Raw genomic sequence first — 13,615 nt, 5'->3', positions numbered from 1 at the left:
ATCTCGTTCATAGAAATTAGAAGATATAGATAAAAGGAATTTGTAAGATTAGAGTAGAAATCATAAATTGGAACACAACACTGATTTCATAACTGGCTCTCACTGTTGATTCGTTATCATTCATAATTTTGGAAAATATTTGTTGTTGATTTTGAAGTGAATTCTGCATACTTTTTAATTTTTCTTTTCTCAGTTTATCCTCAAAGCATGAATTATTTCTTGTGAATTTTATCATAGTGCCTTTTTATATTATATTCTTTGGCGACACTAATTGTTTCATTACAAATAATGCCCACAATTTCCTCTGTTTCAATGCAGAAGTAGGTAATTCAATTTCCATTTTTCTTGAAATTTTCTCCCCTCATCAGCAATTTTTTTTTCTTGTTGTCTTAGAGAGTGACATTGCCTGGGTGAATAAATATATTATTAAATATATAACAATTTTTATAAATATATTTGAAGAAAAATGCATAAAACTGTAGATCAGTGCAATATAGTATTGTAAATAAAAAATAATAAAAAAAGGGATTCTCTCACTGCTAGGTTGTCATTGAATCGTGTTTGGTGCACTGACATGTGCTTCAAAGATCATTGATTGACTGTAGCAGGCAATTATAAATTCATAGCCTGGATTCACATGATAACATATGCTGCGCATTACGTGAACAGCTTGTAGCCAATAGAATTTAATTTCTTCAGCACGCTACCAAAAGTGTGCTATAAATTAACAATGAAAGCATAAATATAGTTTGCGATTTATTAGGATCGGATCTAACATTGAAAGTGCGATATAAATTTTTATTATTGCAATTATATTATAGCAGGTCATTGCATCCATGTTGTAACTATAAATGGCATATGAAAACGTATAAATCGATACCATATTTACTCGAATATAACTCGCAATTTTTCCCAAAAATTAAAGCTAAAAAATCATGCTGCAAGATTATGCTCGGATTTTTGGAAACTAAAGTCTTCAGGAAAAAAAGTGAAAATGGGCATGATTTACCAAGAATCTCCTATTCGTTATCGCTACTTTATGTCTCAAGAGTGGTTTCCTTGTGTGCATTGTCAAAGTCATCTACCCAAATAGTGTCATCTTATCCATTATTCCAAGTAAAAATTACAAGTAATTTACAAGATTTTAGATATGTAATGAACAACTCTTCACGCATGACTAATGAGAAGTGAAAGCAGAACTTGAAATAGACAGCAATGGTATGAAGCAGCTATGAAAAGGTGCATATGATTGGTGCAGTATTAACAAAAGATTGCTTTACCAAAACACAAAGTCAAGCTGAATTTTTGAGTTCAAACACTAATTCTCTTCAACCAAATTCCATAATATCTAAAAACTGCCATAACAACATTCACTCTGTATGTCTTAATTTTAACACGTTTAAGAATTTTATTGCATCTGTGCATTTGAATTAGTGGGCGCACTCACACACATCTAACTAAAAACAATAGTTTTTAATTATATACTGTGTTTGCTGGTGCAACATATGGTTTTACTTGAGTCTAAACAGCATGGTTAATCTGGGAGTGTACAGATGATTCCTTAGGTAGTGCTGCTTTTATCCGAATTCTCTCTGGTTGCACTAAAGAAATATATTACATATGTTGAGAAATATATTAAAGACAGCAAATGTCTCTGACCTTTATTCAGTGTTACAACAAAACTACTTGTTTTTCTTGCATATGCAATATAGTGGCAGTTTGGGAGGGCATGTTGCTTACCACAGGGTCGCAACGTGAAAGTGGTTAACTTTTTTTTTGTTTGCGATGTGTATACAAAACCTTTTAATTTTGTTTTTTGTAAAGTAAAATCAGGGATGCATGTCATACGTGAGGGCAAGTTATATTCGAGTAAATACGGTATTTCTGTTTTATCATAAAGAGCAACCATCCTTTTTGTAAATCTTTCCTTGAGGTGTCATGGACACCAAGAAATTGCTTTGTGGGTGGCATGCAGCCCGTAGGCCACCAGTTTGACACCCCTGGTTTACATCATCATATTCAAGTTCAAGTTTCATTTTGTTGCCAGCTTTTCACTCAGAATTTTATCAGATCTTAGAGATCAGTGTGATTCATGGATAGTCCATATAAAGCATACACATTAATTGTTTTAATAATGAATTCATTTTGCTACAAAGACTCTCTTTAAATATTCATCAGTGTAGCACAATTTTTAATCCATTATATTATTTCTTGTGCAATTTTAAAATTCATTGAAAAAGGCTTCCAAAAATGATTTCAAAATATTGATATTTCTAGGGACATATCATATTCCTGGGAAATATCATCAACGGAAACACTTGCGCAGGTAGGGAAGAATTCTATTCTATTCTATTTATTCCTGAAAATTCAATGAACATTTAAAATAAAATGTATGATGTTAACTCCCTCTTTTCTCTAAACTCAACCTTATATATTAATAGTCAGTTGTGCAAAGTAAGTTAACTATATTTATATATCATTCTATTATTTACACACACACACACATGTAATGGACAAAAAATGGAAACTGTGACACGCTTCTATTAATATAGCGTTGGCTAGCTATGGGCATCTAATACAGCTTGTATACTTTGAGAGAGAAGCTACTGTCAGTGCTTGGAGATGAACAGGAGGAATTTTACACCATTCGTCCAAGAGAAACTGGATCAATTCGCCTTTGTTCTTCATGGTGAGAAACATCACCTGAGAGTTCACCTCAAAATGTTCCATAAATTCAAGAGGAATTACTGGTGATAGGGATGGCCATGGACAACAGGACACCTCACCATCGTGTTCTGCAAACCACTGATGACCAGATTTCCTCAATGAATGGGAGCATTATCCTGTTGAAGCATGATGGGCTGCATAGGAGAAAAGTGTGTCAACATGGGATGAGGATGATCACTTATGATTGAAAGATATTGTGCAGCATCCACTTTGCCATGCAGTGGAACAAGTGGACCCAAACGTTATCATGAGAATGCACTCCAAACCGTTACATAACTACCAAAACCTTTCACAGTCAGAAACAAGCACTCTTGCTAGTAAGCTTCCTTCAGCTGATCCCACACACACACACATATTCGTTCATTTGCAGCAGAAAGTGTGAATGCGGATTCATTGGACCATATCATATGATATCCCTCCACAATTGTGTAGTCCACTGTATGTGATCTTTGCACCATTATACATGATGACATGCATTGACAGAACTGATCAAAGGCTTGTGTATGGCAACCTGATTGTGATATCCAACTCTGTGTAGTTCCCAGGGTAGAGTTTTTGTTGAAATGGATTTCTCATGACTGGTGTTTAATTTTTCACACAATTACTCAGCAGTAGCCCACCAATTTTTCACGCTACAGCACACTAATGCTCAAACATCCCTCTCTTGCAGTAAGCACTTTCATCCAATATTGCATTCTGCTAGTGGCGAATGCTGGTCTTGAAATTCACACTTGCTCTTGTTATCATTCAGGGAGTGAGAGGTGTGATTTATTTATTTATTTATGCTTATGGCTACATGAAACTGGTAAGTGAAAAGTAGTCACAATTTCCAGCATGATGATAATGATGATAATCTTAACATATAAAAGTTCATTACATAAAAGGCACAACCAGCTTTCTAGTCTTTCCTTTTTTTTTTTGTTAAATAAAGCAAAAGTAACTTGTCATAATCAAGCCGGGGGCAATTATCGTCCTACTGTAACAAGTATGACAAGGCTGCATGTTCTCACAACACTTACACAACATAAATGTAGCTGTATCCTAGATTTAATTAGAGAGCAGTTGTGTCTTGTGTGAGAAAACTTGATCCATTAGAGGGGGCCCATTTCACATTACATCATCATCTTCTAACATGAGGAGGAGTTCTGTTGATACCATGACGAGGACTATGAGAGTGTCTACGAGAATAACTTCTTCGTGGTGAGACGGGACCGTGATCTTCTGTTTCCTCCATAACCACAGCCACACCAACTACAGATCAAGGTGCCAGGCTGGAAAGCCAATTCAAGGCCTCATCCGTCATTTTGTAGATGTCCTGTAGGCCACTACTGTGAAATTGGCACCTTGGGCAGTCGTACAGAACATGAGTAATCGTCTGAGCCACGGGAGAACAATCACAATAAAGGTAATCTGACAGCCCCCATTTATGTAGAAGGTAGCCACATCTGCCCTGACTAGTTCTCATCCTGTTTATTGATGACCAAAACTTCCCAGGAAGATCAAAACCAGACTGCGGAGCACAGGGATCTTCTACCAGGAAGTTGTTTATTGGTAGATTGTTGGACTACTGTTCTCTCCATATGTCAGATATTGATGGCAGCGGAGCTGAAGAGAGTTTGTCCATTGATCAGAGAGGCTTTCTAGATTTGAGGCATAGACTATGTTTATGAAAGTCTGATGTATGGGCAGGAGTGGGTTGCTCACTGCTTTATTAAATTCCTTAATTGAAGCTTGTCTTCTCCGTATGTGTGGTGGAGCAATGTTAGATAGAACAGGCAGCCAGGAGAGAGGGGTGCTTCTCACTTTCCCACTAATTGTGCTCATGGTAGAGTTTAGTGGGTATCTATAATGTTAGTGTGTGTACTTCTTTCCCAGACAGGGGCACAATATTCTGCTGCAGAGAATGCGAGGGCTAGTGCAGACGACCTTAGAACTTCTGCACCACAACCCCAGGTTGTTCCAGCAAGTCTTGAAATGATATTATTTCTGGTTTTAATTTTATTGGAGAGGTTGATGATGTGCCTTTTATAGGTTAGGCTTCTGTCCAGGCTCTCCCCAAGATATTTTGGGTGAGGCTCGTGGTCTACCATTTTTCCATAGAAAGAAAGAATTGAGTTGTCCATTCACTTCTGCATTGTACAGGTGGAATACTGAGGACACTGTTTTCGTTGGATTTGGCTTCAAGTACCACTGCTTAAAATACTCTTCCAGGGTGTTCAGGTCTGTATTCAAGGTTGATTCTAGGTTGTTAAAGGAGGTGGATTGATGTAAGATCATCGCTAGTTCATCGACATACATATACTTGCTTGCTCTGGTATGAGGTAGATCATACACGTAGATGTTAAAAAGTATAGTGGATAACACAGAGCCCTGAGGAAGACTATTGTGAAGGAATCTGGGCCTGCTCCTTTTTCCGACAATATTGACCCGGATCTTTCTGTTGGAGAGAATAGAATCAAAAAGTTGGAAAGTTTTTTTACACTTTATAATATTTCCTAGTTTTAGGAGGCCCCTGATCTAGGCAGTGTCATAAGCAGATGTTAGGTCAATGAAATTGTCTCCAGATTTAAGTTTCTTCTGGAAGCTTGCTTCAATTTGAGTTGTCAGGTCAAGGACCTGGTCACAGCAACTTCTTCCTTGCCTGAAGCCAGCTTGTTCAGTCGGGAGTGCTCTTTCGATGAGTGGTGAAATTCTTTTAAGGAGGATTCTTTCAAAGAGTCAATTCATTTGACTCTTTGAAAGAATTGAACTCAGAGAAAGATCATTTGGATCTTTCCCTGTTTTAATTATTTTGGCTTCCCGCCACAGCTTTCGTAGTTTACCAGTCATGACGATTTCTGAGAAGAGGGCAGCCAGTCATGTTTGGCCATGTTGACCAAGATGTTTTAGGAACTCAGGGAGTATACCATCCACTCCTGCAGCTTTGCCATTCTTGGTAAGTTTTAAGGCTATTTGTACCGCTTTCCGAGATACTGGTGTACGAGCTCAGGAAGCTCAGGTTCCATCTTCAGGATTTATCTGATGGAAGCTTGTACAGCAATTTTTCTGGTAGAGCTGGGATTAGAGTTGCCACCTGTCCCGAATTAGGTGGGACATCCCAAATTTTAAGAACATGTTCAGCGTCTCGAATTACACCTAAGCGGGACAACTTATATATTTAAAATACAAATATTATTAAATCACTAATACTGGTACCAATGCATTAAATCGTTTAATTTTTTATAAGGTTAGAATTACATATTCAACTTTGACTTTTTCATTTTATACATTTAGAGGAGAGGAAGACTTTCATATTCGATAAGTGTGTCCCACTTTGGACTTACCAAAAGGTGGCAACCCTAGCTGGGATGAATCTTGGAGGTTTTCAATAAACGGTTAGCCATTTGGTCAGGAGTTTTCTCTGTTGTTTTGTATGCTGTTGGCTCTGCTCCACCTAATTTTCTCAGAAGTGACCAGCTTCTCCGAGTAGATGTGATGAAATCGAGTTCATTGATGGGTGAGATCCATCTTTCCTTTCTGTTTTTATCCAGGGTTGATATGAGCTCCTTAGCAATAGTTGGATCTTCAGTTTCCTCATATTTGGCTAAGAGTTCCTCACTTTCTCTACTCCAACATGGGATATATTGTTTTCTGCAGCCTCTAGGGATAGAGGCTTTTGCTGCAGATTTGAGTAGTTTAACAAATCTAGGATAGTGATTAGGAGTGGGTGGAATTGCTCTAATGGTTTGCTCGATTTGTTTCTGAAATGCAGTCCAGTTGACCTGCGGAGATTCCATCTAACGATTGGTGTTCCGCTGATGATTGGGATTGATGTTCCTATCTCTATTAATGTAGGACGATGTTGACTATTAAGGAATCTGTTAAGGATGGTTCTGATTGATGGTAGAGGGTGATCTTTGGAGTCTTTAGTGACTATGCACAGATCTGGAGTGTAGGTTCTGTTCCATCTGGCTGAGTAAAGAATGCTGTCCTGCTTGGCATCATAATTCAAATACAAGTTATATGTATCCATGCAGTTAGCTAGATTATTACCATCCCGGTTGTTAGAGGAATAGCCCCACATGGTGTGATGGGAATTGAAGTCACCAACATAGATAGCAGGGTGAGGAGAACTTTTTATGTTTTGTATTCATCATAATTGTGAGTAGTCCAGGAGGCTTGGAAACCTTTGGATGCCATGTTTGAGACATTAGCTTCGTGTTGCCTGTGATTCATCTCTGGGGCTTCTTTTGTCTGAAACACCAACAATGTACCACAAGGCAACACTACTGGCAGGGGGGCACAGGAAGGCTCACTCAATCCCCCCCAGAGGTATGATTGAAGTCTGATTAGCGTAATAATGAATTAGTGACCATTTAACACTATATATTTAGAAATTTATGTACATTTAATCATACAAATACAACATTTATTTTACAAATGATATTCTATCTTTTTTTTTCAATTTAACTACTTGAATACAAATCCTACCATACAGTTCTTCTTTATGAACTGGTCAATAACATCGTCATAAAAAGTTGGTTGAGACTTAATTTTCCCAAGCAACACACACACACACACACACACTTGTAAAGGCTGGCTGAAGCTCACTGGCTAGAGCTACGTTGAGTGCGTATGGCCTGTGTTTAAGCAACAGAGTGAGACAACGTGAAATGGCTATGCAATCGCATGAAATCACAGTGTTGCTGTGAGGACCTGGAAGCTCCCTACAACCGAGCAAGCCAAGGTAGCTTTGACTAGACGAGCAAGCATCAGCCTTCAATACACAATGCAAAGCTCAATTATTGCCACACAAGCTTAATACGTCTTCTGTCTACAAAAATAAAAGCCTAAATGGAATGCTTATAAATGCATGCATTTATTAACAAATAAATATTACTTCTTTTTCAATTAATGAGCTTGCATAGCAAGCATGGAGAATTCACCCCTGCATTTTGCTGATATTCTTTGTCCTGTTGACGGCCATGCTGACATAACATTAGAGACTGTTCCTTGATGAACATGTGTAATTTCAACTGTTCTGATCACAGATAGACCTGCAAGCCTCACTACAACAATCACATCCATTTCAAAGTCATTGAGGTACTGTCTGGATTCCATTCTAACATGCCATTTATTGCATGTTAGAATGGGCCTCTGTTTGCTTTATAAACATGTCGCTAGGAGTGTCAGGAGTGCATTTTCATATCAATTACATCTATATTTGGTGCTTCGTAGAACCGGAAGTGCAACCACTGATATAACATGTTCAGATAGCTCAGTGTTTCCAGTTTTTTGTCCATTATCTATATATATATATATATATATATATATATATATATATATATATGTAGACACACACACACACACATGGGTGTGCTGAAAAGTTGTAACAACCATGAAGGAACTGAAGTAGAACCTCAATTGCAGTTTGATATATTAATGTTTGTTAATGATATTGGCAAAGATTTGGATGGAGATATTCATTTATTTGCAAATGATGCAAAGTTGGGATGAACCATGAAGAGCAGAAATGATGTTGTGGCTTTACAAGAAGACTTGAATAAATTGAGTGATTGGGCACAGGAATGAGGGATGCAAGTTCAATGTTGCAAAATGTAAGGTTTTGAAATTTGAAAAACAAAGATGGGATGCAGAATTTATGCTTGGTGAGAATATATTGTTGGAGGTAGAGGAAATAAGAGATCTGGGGGTGATAGTGGATAAGGATCTAGAATTTAGGGGACACGTTGCCAAAACTGTGAAGACAACAGAAAGGCTTCTGGGAATGATGCAAAGGACACTGACTTGTAGATGTAGGGATTTTCTTGTTCCATTTTATAAAGCTTTGATTAGGCCACACATGGACTACTGTGCCCAGATTTGGTCACCTATTTTTCAGAGGGATGATGATATGTTGGAGAGTTTCCAGAGGTGACTAACTAATGTAGTTTCTAACCTCTGAAATGTCGAATATGAGGAAAAATTGAGAAGTCTGGTGGATAGGAATAAAAGGGGAAATATGATAGAGACCTACAAGTTAGTAAGGGGTTGTTATAGGATCAATGTTGGAGAGATTCTGCAGAAAACAGTGGGAGATCAGGGGAGAACCAGAGGTCATCTCTGGAAACCATATAAAGAGGGTATGAATAGGGGAGTGAAAAGCAGGTTTTTATCAAGCAGAGTTTTGAATATTTGGAATGCCTTGCCTGAGAGTGTGGTGTCTGCAGAAAACTTGAGTGTGTTTAAAGCATGGTATAATTAGCTGTGTGTAAGACAAAAGGACCTCCTAGATGAGTCTTTAACTCCATGGGGGTCTTGGATAATAATAATAAATATCAGCTCCACACATTAAAGTTCCCAATCCTATGACATTACAGTGAGCAAGGAGCTATAAGGAAGAAAGGAATTTGCCGATGTGTTTCTTGAAGACCTGAGGATAACAATCATTTCATCCTATTACAAAATGATGAGTTTGGAGTTCAACTATATAAGGGTGTTAAAGAAAAATGGAACAGCACTCATGAAATACCTAGATAAGACATAATGCTGCAACAGGGCAACTATTGAAAAATTACTGGAGAGAGAGAGACATGGAGGAAGATGTCACCATTTAAGCAAATTGCTCATGTCTGAATATGATCAAGCATTCTGGAGTCTTAGATACACCACCCCAAATATGGAAACAGTATTTTAAGGTTGGACAGATCTGTACTTTGTAAAGTGCCAGCGGAGAAGTACTATCTGGAACAAAGGAATACCAAAATTTTTTGGAAGTGAAGGATTCTATGGACCTAATGTTCTTATATCAGGATTAGATTATGTGCAAGAGTTAACACAAGAAGAGAAAATAGATTGAGAAGAATGCTGTCAAACATGAGGGGAGGAGGCATAGTCTTTTTTCCTGCAAATGAGATAGGATTATATTTTGGTGGCACTAAACTTCACCAGGTTGTTCTCATCCCATTTAAAAATCACAAGGGGATCAGGGTTTAAGGCTCTCACGATTAATGATATTTTAAAAAATATCATTTTAAAAAATTTTTAAAAATATCATTAATCGTGAATTACCTCAGCACTATAAGATTTTGGAAATGAAAGAGAATAGTCCTATTCTTGAGAGACACTTGTGACATGAAATTAAGAATTATCAACATGTTACCACAAGAATATTTTAATATTTGCCAAATATTCAGTCTAATATTAACAGACTATCATCAGTGGCTTGATTAATAGGAACAGTTTTTACAAGGTGGAATACAAACAATTGATCATTCAAAAGTAGAACGAACCGTGTGATGTTACATTGCTTAGCACTAAAGAGAGGTAAATTTCATCAGAGTGATGAATAAATTATAGGTATCAATTCACAATTTCATACAAAAATCTTAATTTATAAATTCAATTAAAGATAACATTAGACTAATGCAAGAACTAGAGGTTCTCAATTGAAAAAAAAAACTTAGTATGTTATCCAGATTAAACTTTCCCATATTCTTGTCAAGAATAGGCAATCATTTTGATTCAAGTTAGGGCATTGAAGTAAGTCCTCAGCACTCTCTTTGAATAGGCATTCGAATTTATAGCGACATCTGTGTAGAAGGCGACTCCTGGAGACCAGAGAATGTTGTGGCTTGTCTCTATCCCGTGTTGCCCAATCCAGCGGATTTGTTGTGAAGAATGTAGGATTGATGTTCTTTGTATTATTTTTCTGTAGAGCATCCGATTTGTCCAAAGTACGACAGATTGTAGGTAATATCCACCTATTTCCCCTCTTCTAAAGATAAACACTCAACTATGTCGCTACCTGGTGTATATCAAGTTCCGTGTGACTGCAATCTGTCGTACTTTGGACAAACCGGATGCTCTATAGAATGTGAAGAATGTAATATTACATTCTTCGCAACAAATCCAATTAGTCTGGATTGGGCAACATGGAATAGAGACAACCCACAACATTCTCTGGTCTCCAGGACTCACCTTCTACACATGTCGCTATAAATTCGAACACCTATTCAAAGAGAGTACTGAATCCTTACTTCAAAGCCCTAACTTGAATTGAAATGATTGCCTATCCTTGTCAAAAATATGGAAAAGTTTAATCCGGATAACACACTAAATTTTTTTTTTTTTCAATTGAGACCTAGTTCTTACATTAGTCTAATGTTATCTTTAATTGAATTTATAAATTAAGATTGTTGTATGAAATTGTCAATTGATACCTATAATGTATTCATCACTTCCTAGCAAAATAAATAATGGAAAATTTTAAAGAACAGGAGTGAAAGACCCAATTTCACCACTCCCACACAGGAAGTGCCCAGATATTGGTATGTAACTTTGCATATCTAGGTATGGCTTGGACAATGCCCACTTGCAAGCTGCTATACTTGGACTCCCTCCAGGCACAATTTGGCAATGACATCAGCAATAGGATTATTCACCAGTTGATTGTGAAGCCTCCCAAAAGGTTGCCAACAGGTTCTGTCACATGGACTATCTGACATCTTTACTGTGGAAATTGATTTTACTTCTGTACCATCGAATGGAGGAGATAATGGTTCCATGTAACCATGTAATTATGATGTGGAGAAATTATGAACAAGGGAGGGCATCATCTGCACTGCATGTATTAATTTCACGCTCTAATGAAATGGAAAGGATGGAAACCAGAAACCCTCCTAGAGATGAAACATGGTACAGGTCCCTTCACACCTCCAGCAAGTAGGGCGATGTCTCTCCAGGTGATGAAAGACATCTGCCACCAAGAGGTCTGGTTGGTATTTCCTCCAGATAAGGAAGGTATGGTTGTTGCTTCAATATTGGAATGTAACTTTGCATACGTAAAAGAAATTAAAGATGGAAAATTAAAATTATATGAATTAAATTTATTAGATGTAAAATATTTGCCTATGTATGATAGGTATCCTCAGTATATTGTTAATGGAACACAATATAAAATTAAAATTAAAGAATCGTTTTCAAAAAGTACAACTATAACATTAATAGGACAATATTTAGACAGTAAAATCCCAATTATTTCAAAAACAATGTTACATTAATATAATAATCAGGATTTTGCATAAAAATCATGTAATATTTCCCGTAAAGGGGATAACCGAACAGTGGCCCACCCAGGATTTAATTTTTTTTGGGGGGGGGGGGGAGCTGAGTTGAATGGATAAAAATATTTTTATCCGTTCAACTAAAATTCGTTAAATTTCATCCATTAAATAAAATTCATTAGGTTATTATAAAAATTTATTTAATGAATAAAATCAAGTTTTCTTTTCTTTTTACAAAGCTCTTGAATTATTTCAGTCATGATTACAATTAATCTCTGTGTACATACAGCAGAGCCAGTCTGTTCAATCGTGATTGTGCCATGGTAGATCTTAAATCGTGTTTTTAAAAGGCATAAGTTAGAAAATGACCTTTGAAAAAATCACTGACGCTTGTTGTTACCGGAAACGTTGCAAATATTTTTAATAAGTTATAGATGTTAGGATATATCATTTTGTCACACTTTGAAACTGCATCAACGGCATTTTTGCATAGAGCTATTGCAAACGGCTTTTCAAATTTCTTATACCATAACTTGAATTCGGCGTTCAAAATTGCTGGATTTGTATAAGGCAAATCACCGGCATAAAATTAACACAACTAACGAAAATCTTCCATTGCACTTCCCGTTGGAGCATCTTTTCCATTTGGTAGAAAAGAAAAAAAACAATTTTCAAAATGTTCTGGTGCCGGGTGATATATTCCTGAAGTTGAGTCAATATAACCAATAGTGGGATTGAATGTGATGGGTATGATGTCTTCAGGAATGACAGAGAGAATAAAAGGGGAGGAGAATTGTTGATGATAGCTGATGAGCTGCAGCCAAAGAGAATAGAAGTGGAATTGCAGGATAGAGAAAACAGCACATTTGCGGCCATTTGGTGTGAGATTGTAGCTAGCAGAACAAAATATATAGTTGGGTGCTGCTGTAGACCAGGTGATGGAAAAGATGGTGGAGATAGTATGCACAAGCAAATAGAAGAAATGAGTGGAAGGAGGATAATTATTATGGGAGATTTCAACTATGGTAGGATTGATTGGAGTGAGGAGAGGAAACACGGGAGGAAGGAATTGGAGTTTATCCGCTTATTAAGGGATAACTATCTGCGACAGCATGTTATCGAAAATACTAGGCATAAGAGAGTGCTTGACCTAGTAATTGCATCTGAGGATTTCGTTGTAACTAATATGACCACATTGCCACCAATTGGTGAGAATGATCATAGTGTCTTGACTTGGGAGGTGGCTAAAGGTGTGGAATTTACAATTAAGACAGGGTCCATGTGGAATTCTCTGGCTGGTAAGTATGACAAGCTTAGGAGTTTGATTGGTTCAGTGCCATGGCATGTACAACTGCAAGGGCTAGAAGTTGATAGTGCATGGGAGGCAGTTAAGAAATGTTTCCATGAAGCAATGGCTGACTGTATACCCAGAGTCCGAATAATAAATCAAGTAGGGGTTAAATGGATGAATAACACCATTAAGCTTGATCTGCAAAAAAAGAAACAACTATGGAGGGAATTTAAGGAGAAAAGTGACTGGCAGCCACATGAACGGTATAAAGCGCAGACCAGAAGGGTAACGAGCGTGGTAAGAAAAGCAAAAAAAGGATTACGAAAGAGCATTGGCCATGCAGGCTAAAGAGAATCCTAATCAGTTTTTTCGATATGTTGCAAGTAAAAGAAAAAATGTATATGGCAGAATGATTTTAAAGAATGCTGATGGTAGGGAGGTAACTGAATCAGTTCATATAGTTGAGTTACTGAGTGAGCACTTTGCAAGAATATATAATTCAGGTGGTGACATTGCAGAAATGAATGAACCAATAGATTATACGGGAATTGTA

The 13,615-nt window shown here is 37.1% G+C and overlaps 1 protein-coding gene across 2 annotated transcripts in view; it reads left to right on the top strand.

The window, feature by feature from the left end:
- The window catches only part of LOC150092097 (uncharacterized), a 399,637-nt gene that overhangs the window by 194,975 nt on the left and 191,047 nt on the right, over positions 1-13,615 (top strand). For both annotated transcript variants that reach the window (XM_090415310.1, XM_090415311.1), the window contains exon 4: positions 2,278-2,326. In XM_090415310.1, coding sequence (XP_090271436.1) covers positions 2,278-2,326 — 49 coding nt within the window. The remainder of the gene's footprint in view (positions 1-2,277; positions 2,327-13,615) is intronic.

This window comes from Typopeltis vanoorti, unplaced genomic scaffold (assembly GCF_054136105.1).
Source record: "Typopeltis vanoorti isolate ZY-2024b unplaced genomic scaffold, IOZ_Tvanoo_1.0 HiC_scaffold_71, whole genome shotgun sequence".
Taxonomy (NCBI): domain Eukaryota; kingdom Metazoa; phylum Arthropoda; class Arachnida; order Uropygi; family Thelyphonidae; genus Typopeltis; species Typopeltis vanoorti.
Note: the sequence above shows the minus strand (reverse complement) of the source record. Positions and strands in the feature narration are given on the sequence as shown.